General features: G+C 52.7%; 1 protein-coding gene across 11 annotated transcripts in view; it reads left to right on the top strand.

Annotated features, from left to right (window-relative positions):
* ZBTB49 (zinc finger and BTB domain containing 49) overlaps window positions 1–8,057 on the top strand; it is a 28,067-nt gene that overhangs the window by 8,070 nt on the left and 11,940 nt on the right. For 6 of the 11 annotated variants that reach the window (XM_070069567.1, XM_070069571.1, XM_070069570.1 and 3 more), the window contains exons 2-3: window positions 1,761–1,928; window positions 4,726–5,834. In XM_070069567.1, coding sequence (XP_069925668.1) covers window positions 1,777–1,928; window positions 4,726–5,834 — 1,261 coding nt within the window. In that variant the 5' untranslated portion in view covers window positions 1,761–1,776. Of the gene's footprint in view, window positions 1–140; window positions 277–302; window positions 580–1,554; window positions 1,667–1,760; window positions 1,929–4,725; window positions 5,835–8,057 lie in introns of those variants that run through there. The other 5 variants (XM_070069568.1, XM_051829763.2, XM_070069569.1 and 2 more) reach the window with 4 other exon arrangements.

Below are 8,057 nucleotides of genomic sequence, written 5' to 3'. Positions count from 1 at the left end.
CAGCCAGCCCAGCCCTGCTGGAAAGGGGCGGTCCGGTGTGAACGCAGTACTCCCAGGAGAGGCGGTGTGGTGCGGAGGCCTGCGGGTCACCTCCAGGAGCAGCCGGAAGCTTGTGCTGATGCCCTGGCCCCACTCCGGACCACAGGACAGAGCTCTGCCCGGTGCCAGGAGTCGGCACTCCTGAGCTCCCAGGGAATTCTCAGGACACCTGCGGAGCACTTAGACGTGCCAGATACCATTCCAGCTGTTTACCCTGTTGCCGCAGCAACCTGTGAGGTAGGACGGGCACCGCAGGGAGAGGGCGTTGCCCAGGTCCTCACTAATGAGCCAGGGATGTGGTGCGTTTGGGGAGCCCGGGAGTTCCGCTGTGGCCGGTGTGTGTGGGGAGAGGGGGCTGAAGGTGGGGTGAAGGAGGGCCACGCCAGCCAGATTCCAGCGGGTTCTGCTGCACCTGCTCACCGAGAAGGACCGCAGAGCAGGCGGAGGGTGGCGGGGCGGAGTTCAGTGTCCAGCCTGCCATTCTAACCTCCGGAGTCTCGTCCCACACCCACTACCTTCCCTCGCTGTCACGTCTCCTCTGTAAGTCATGCCCTGCTGGACTGAGCTCCTGGCGCCGGCCTGTGTCTGTCTCACTGTGTCTCACTGTCTAGCCGTGACTTGTGGCTGCGTACTTGTGAGTGTGTGTTGCTCTCACTGGAATTCAGCCGGCATGCTCACTCCCGCGGCCCTGAAGCCCGTCACACTGTGGTCAGTCGGTGAGTCCGTGTTGCAGGATGGAACTCCGTGTCCTCGTAGTGGCCTCCCGTGTCAGCTGGCGCCAGCGGGGGGCAGCGTTTGCCCATGTCCCGTGCCTGCGTGCCTTAGCACCAGTCCTTGCCCTGATGTCCATCCCAGCTGCCTGCTAGTGCACGCCCTGACAGCCAGTGGTGATGACTCAAGCCACTGCTGGACCGAGCTCCTGGCCCCCGACTTCAGCCTGCTCCAGTCCTAGCTGTGCGGCATTCGGGGAATGACCCAGCAGATGGGCGGTTCTCTCCCCCCCTCCCCCTCCCCTCCCCCTCCCCTCCCCTCCCTTCCCCTCCCCTCCCCTCCCCTCCCCCTTTCAGATAACATACATACAAACACAAAAACAGCTCTGTGAGGCTCAGGGTGACCTGCCTGTCTAGGGTATCATCCCAGACCCCTCACTAGCCACCAGGTACCTGCTCAGCCCCTTCCCGTACGTCCCGTCCCGCAGCCACGGAGGCACAGAGGTGGGTGCCCTGCTGTGATACCACCCTTTTCATTGGCTGCTGCTGTCCGTTATTTTTGGCGACTCCTAATTTTTCCCAGCTTCCGGTTCTGTACAGGTGTTCCATGAAAGCACGGTGAATCCTAACCACTTGGCTTTTTTTTTGTTTTTGCCTTACACGTGTTACTCTATGTGTTTTAGTTTGTTTTTGAAATTTGTCATTTTCTTAACACATGAGAGAAACATATGGTATTAACAAGATTATATTCTAGATCTGTGCTGTCAGATATATTTAAATATAAGCTGAAATTTCCGATCCTCAGCCACATGTCAGATACTCAAGGCCGCACGTGGCCAGCGGCAGCCACATTCACGCGCGGATGGCCCTGCTCCACAGCCCCGGCCTCGGTGCCCCACGAATGGAGTTTCTCAGGGGTGTGTGTTGGGGAGCACAGGGCGGGTGGGGCTCGGCGCCGGTCGGCTTGCAGCGACGTCGTGAGGAACCGCTGTCACCACTTCTCTGCCGCAGGTCTCGCGGGTTTGGCATGGACCCTGTCGCCACCCACAGCTGCCACCTCCTGCAGCAGCTGCATGAGCAGCGCATCCAGGGCCTGCTGTGCGACTGCATGCTGGTGGTGAGAGGCGTGTGCTTCAAGGCCCACAAGAACGTGCTGGCCGCCTTCAGCCACTACTTCCGGTACGTGGGGGGGGAGGGCTCTGCCCACAGTGGGCTCTCTCCCTGGCTGTCCTGCCCTTCTCTTCTGTAACAGACTGGGCTTTGTCTTTTTCCTTCGTAACGGTAGTCCTTAATTATTTTAGAAGTTAGTTTTTATTTTAGATGATTTTATGGCTCTTGTGTTTAGACTCACCTGGAAGTAAAATGCATTTGGGGTGATGCAAGTATTTTGACAATTTGTCATTTAAATCATTAGTTTCAGTCTTCTCCACATACATGTATGTATTTCACTTCCTTTCAGGATAAAATGATTGAGGAACTGAATTTCTGGTAAGAATTTTTCTGTGATTGGGGCCAGTGTTGGTGCAGCAGGTTAGGTGCCTCCTGCAGTGCCCACATGCCATATGGGTGCCAGTTCAAATCCTGGCTGCACCTCTTCATATCCTGCTCCCTGCTAATGGCCTAGGAAAGCAGCGGAGGATGGCCCAATTGTTTGGATCCCTGCACCCACATGAGAGACCCAGATGAAGCTCCTGGCTCCCACTCTGCAGCCATTAGTGGAGTGAACCAGCAGATGGAAGATCTGTGTTTTTCTATCTCTGCATCTCTGTCACTCTGCCTTTCAAATAAAATAAATAAATATTTGTTAAAAAAAAGAATTTTTCCATGATAAATCACAGTGGGACAGACATCCTATACATAATTTTCTGTTTCAGTTTTTTGAGGTGTATTTTTATTTATTCTTTGAAAGGCAAAGTGCCAGAAAGGGAGAGACAGAGATCTTCCATCTGCTGGCTCACTCAAACTTTTTAAAAAATGTTATTAAAATACTTTATTCCTTGTTGGAATATTTTAAGAAACCTTAGTTGGATCTCAGCTTGGTTCTCCTCATACACCTTTTTTCTTACATGAAATATTTATGTGCAAATACTGAATAAAAACCAACAGTAGGCCGGCGCCGCGGCTCAGTAGGCTAATCCTCCACCTAGCGGCTCCGGCACACCGGGTTCTAGTCCCGGTCGGGGCGCCGGATTCTGTCCTGGTTGCCCCTCTTCCAGGCCAGCTCTCTGCTGTGCCCAGGGAGTGCAGTGGAGGATGGCCCAAGTGCTTGGGCCCTGCACCCCATGGGAGACCAGGAGAAGCACCTGGCTCCTGCCTTCGGATCAGCGCAATGTGCCAGCTGCAGCGCACCGGCCGCGGCAGCCATTGGAGGGTGAACCAACAGCAAAAGGAAGACCTTTCTCTCTCTCTCTCTCTCTCTCTCTCTCTCTCTCTCTCACTCTCACTGTCACTCTCCACTCTGCCTGTCAAACAAACAAACAAACAAACAAACAAAGCAACATTTAATATCGCTGGAGTTAGTATTCTACATAAGTTAATTTTCTGGTTGGCAGATTTAATTCTCCTTAAAACTAAAACCTCTTTCCTCCCACCCAAGTACTTTGTTCTCAGAATGTATACCATTTTACTACTCAAATAAACATTATTCACAGGTACTTCAAAAGGTTCATGGGAAAATGGAATTGAGGTATAAGTTTTTTTGGTGCAGAAATGTGAAATCCATAGTCTTTTCCTAACATGGATCCCCATGAACTTCTTGAAAGCCTCTCGTGTGCAACATAATTTACTGTCTCCCTGACAGTCTTGAGTCCTGAACGAAGTCTCGGTCACTTTGTGCACCGTGTCACGTACTGTGGAAGTCAGCTCATGGACGCAGGGCAGTCCTCGTTCCTGCACAGAATGGCCCCCTGTTCTCCTGTCTCCCAGATAGTAAGGTTTTAAGACTGTAACCCATTGGTTGTCAGGAGTGTCCATCACAGAAGGTGCGGCTGTGTGGGGGACACAGGTGGCTGTATTTCACAAGCTTGGGGGCTAATTGACCCAGCCCCGGTTATTTATATCCAGTACCAAGTCCTTCACCTGTGAACTTGACTTGTGTCGTGGTAAAGTGCCTGGCTTTATGGTGCCTTTTTTTCTTCATGAATTCATAGGAGTGTTTCCTCTGTTGGTTTGTGGACCATTGGCCTGCCGAAAACCCGGCAGCCAAATACATGACTGCTTGCAGTGTGTGTGTACTGAGGGTTGGCTGGCTATGGCAGTTTTTGTCTTTAGAAGTTTTAAAGGCACTTAGATATGGAAACATTGGTCTATATGTTTTATGGCTTGAAATATATAATTGGTCAGAGTAAGCATGGAATATTGAAAAGTGTATACCCTTTAGTTTTCTGTATTGTATGAGTATGTAATTCATGTGGAAAAATATTTACATCATATTGGGAACTTCTTGATGTGTGATTTACCAGCCATGTTACTGGGTGTAATCTTCCTAATCTGTAAATTTTAAATTTATTTGAGAAGCAAAGAAAGATCTAGAGAACTCCCATTTGCTGGTTCAGTCCCCAGATGGCAGCAATGGCGAAGGCCAGGCCAGAGCCAACGCCAGGAGCTGGGGACTCATTCCAGGTCCCCCCACCCCACCCCCGCCATGGATAGCAGGGACCAGACCAGCAGGGTGCACGTTAGCAGGAGGGTGGGGCCTGGAGCTGACGGCTTCCATATGGGATGCAGGCGTCCCAGCTGGAGTCCTAACCAGCAGGCCGAGTGCCCACCCCTCAGCCGTCCACGCAGTGAGTCTACTCCAGACCTGCACTTGGAGGTCTGTTGTGAAGTTGGGAACCCACGACACGTAATTCACCTGAGTTGTTAATCGGATGTTTGTGAACTGTTCGAAGGACTCAGATGTGTGTTTGCGGTGCGCCTGCGTGGGAGGGTGGTGTGTTGGGTTAGCGGCCCGCGTGCGTGTTGACCCTGTAAACAGGTATCTTTCTGTTACCAGGAGCCTCTTTCAGAACTCTTCCAGCCAGAAGAATGACGTGTTTCACCTGGACGTTAAAAACGTGAGCGGCATAGGGCAGATCCTGGACTTCATGTACACGTCCCACCTGGATCTGAATCAGGACAACATCCACGTCATGCTGGACACCGCGCAGTGCCTGCAAGTGCAGAACGTCCTGACGCTGTGTCACACCTTCTTAAAGTCCACCGCAGTGGACCAGCCCGCGGGCCTGCCGTGTAACGGCGTGTTCTCCCTGCAGGGGGCGCTGACCGCGGACGGGCCCTGTGTCCTGAGTGACAGCTACCCTCCTCACTTACTGCAGGAGTGTGCGGCGGACGCACCGCCCGCCAAGGTTCTGGATGAGCCGCAGTCTCAGGTGCCGCCGACCGGGAGCCTTCCTCAGGCCGCAGCTGACGGCGCCAAGCAAGCCCCGGACACGCTGGACGGCGGCTGCGCTGACCTGGCTTTCCGGCAGCCGAGCTGCTACTACAAGCTCAGGAACCTTTACAGCAAGCACTGCAAGCAGGCCGCCTGCCCGAGCCACGAGCGCGTCGTGGAGCAGCCCTTCGCGTTCAGCTCGCACGCAGCCCTCGCCGCCGCCGTGGAGAACCAGCCCTGCGCCGTGGGCCCCGCCGCGTGTCTGCTGGAGTCCCCGGAGCACCTGCCTTCCAACTTCCTGGCCCAGCCTCTGAGCAGCTCTGCCCCCGACCCCGAGCCGGACGCCGGCTGCCAGCAGCCCACCAGACAGATGAGGCTGAAGAAGGCCGTTCATCTCAAGAAGCTGAACTTCCTGAGGTCCCAGAAGCTGCCAGAGCAGGCCTCTGCCCCCGCGGCGGCGGGCGACGCGTTAGCCCAGGGGGTGGAAGCCCCCTGCGAGAACGCCGGGGAGAAGGCCCGCAGCCAGAGTCCCCACGAACAGGAGAGGGAGGACCTGGTGCCCCCGGAGAGTGACGTGGAGGTGCCCGAGGCCCCGGGGGCGCCGGACGAGCAGGCTCAGGCCCCGCAGGCCCAGAGGCAGTACGCGTGCGAGTTGTGCGGGAAGCCGTTTAAACACCCCAGCAACCTGGAGCTGCACAGACGGTCGCATACAGGTACAGAGCCCCGGCCCTGCGGGAGAGCGACGCAGCGATGCCCTGCCGGCAGCACTGCCTGCCCTTGTCTGTAAGGAGTCCCGCCACTGCGCGCTGGAGTCTCGTGTCCTGAGCCAACGCGCGAGCTTCAGCTGCCTTTGACTCTGTGTTCCCGGTGATGCTTCCAAGTGCTGCAAATCAGTTTCCCCGTAGAAAGATGGTGTATTTTAAACTTGAATTCCTGGTTGTATATGATAAGTTCTCTGCTTCCAAGGAAGCCTCGTGTATTATTTAAATTCTAAGGCAGATAAATCTTATTTAGTTTCACTAGACTTATTAGGCTTATTTTTTGAAGGCAAAGTGTAGCTTAATTCATTCCACAAGAATTTAGTTGGAGTAATCCTAAAATTCTCTTAGAAGTAATAAATACCTGATTTTAGAAATCATGATTTGGGAGGCAGGAAGTAAACTTTTAAGGATCACTTAATCATTTGATATTTTCAAATGAGTTTCTTAGATTTTAAACACCGAGTTTTCAAAGTTTCATTGTCTCAATCTGTACCTCCTACCCTTGGAGGTTTTTTTTAAGGCCGTACACATGGACGTTATGTTGTGCAATACATGCATTTTGCTTTCATTCCTATAATTCAGCATGATGACTTGGACAACACGTTACACGTTAACAACAGTTGCCTTATAAACTGGGAAGTCACGTGTGACGCGATGCTCCCAGTTAACTGCTCTCATGCATGTTCCGTGTGGCCCTCTGCCGTCCGTGTGCTGGGTGTTTCCTGCCTTGTTGTGCTGGGAGATCTCAGCGACCTCCGTGAAAGCCCTTTATAAACTGTGTTCCTACAGAATTGCTCCATAGGAAGACAGTATTGCAGACTGTTAGCTCATTCTGCTTGCTTTTCTCTCCTACAGCCTGGCGATCAAGGTTCATTTTTATTTGAGAAGCCCACCTGTTTAAAGGACATAAAAATTATTATTATTATTATTATTATTATTATTATTTTAAATTCTGGGAGCCCTTTTTGGAGTGTGTGAGGCCATGACAATGTTCAAAAATAGCTGGAGTTGTCGCTCGCCCTTCCCACCCTCTGAGTGTAGTGTGTGTGGCAGGTGGTGATGGCGCCCTGGCAGCCAGGGAAATGTTGGAAAAGCCACTCGGTCTTCATGTCAGACAGGGTCTGGGTCCCTAGATGCGGCCCACGTGGACGGACGTTCTAGGCAGGGCCCGCTGTCAGCAAAGGGGCCCGAGGCCCACCAGAGCAGGACCACGGCCTTGGTTACCTACAAGTCTTAGGACCAGTGACCTCTATTTTTTTCACACTGTTATATAAATCTCTTATGGGGGATTTAATTTATTTGTCACTGTTATCCCGACAATTTCAGATGTAAATGGAATCTCCAAATACAGAATTAATGTGATTATAATTATTCAAGGTCAAGGAAGCCATCAGACATTTGCAGGACAAAAATAGAAACACCGTGGCAGGAGCGGAGAGCTCGTTAGCTGGCTCCTTCAGAGAAGTTCAGTAGCGGGAAAGCGGGGTTGCAGGTTCAGAAAGAGGGCTTGAGGGAGCCATTAGTTTTGAGGGGAGTGGGGAAAAGGGCGAGGTCTTGGTGTTCAAGCTGTTTAATAGGTTGTGTAGATTAGTCCCACAAAGTGTGCTTTTATTGAACAGATCTCTGTCTGTTTAAAAACAAAAGATTCCTCTATTTACTGGAAAGGCAGAGTAAAGGAGAGAGAGAGAATTAGATCTTCCATCTGCTGGTTTACTCCCCAAATGGCTGCAGCGACCAGGGGTGGTCCAGGCTGAAGCCAGAAGCCAGGAGCTTCTTCCAGGTCTCCCGTGGGTGCAGGGACCCAGGGACTTGGGCCTTTTTCTACTGCTTTCCCCGAGTGCATTAACAGGGAGCTGGATTGGAAGTAGAGCAGCCAGGGCTTGAACCAGTGCCCATATGGGATATCTGCACGCTGTGGCTTAAGCCACTGTGCCAAAGTGCCAGCCCCTAACCGGGTGCCTGTAAGCCGGGTTCAGACAGCGGTCATTCTTGGTGGCCGAGAGGTGCCATCCTCCACTGTCTCCTCTGCTGGAATGCGGCTGCCCGGCCTGACGTTGGAGGTGCCTGCAGGTCAGCAGAGAAACCCCCTCTCCCTGAGGGAATCTTCTCTGGGAGCAAGCTTAAAGCAAGCCGGACGGCCACAGAGGGAGGCAACCTCCGCGTGAGCGAGCCCTG

This window comes from Oryctolagus cuniculus, chromosome 2 (assembly GCF_964237555.1).
Source record: "Oryctolagus cuniculus chromosome 2, mOryCun1.1, whole genome shotgun sequence".
Lineage (NCBI taxonomy): Eukaryota > Metazoa > Chordata > Mammalia > Lagomorpha > Leporidae > Oryctolagus > Oryctolagus cuniculus.
Note: the sequence above shows the minus strand (reverse complement) of the source record. Positions and strands in the feature narration are given on the sequence as shown.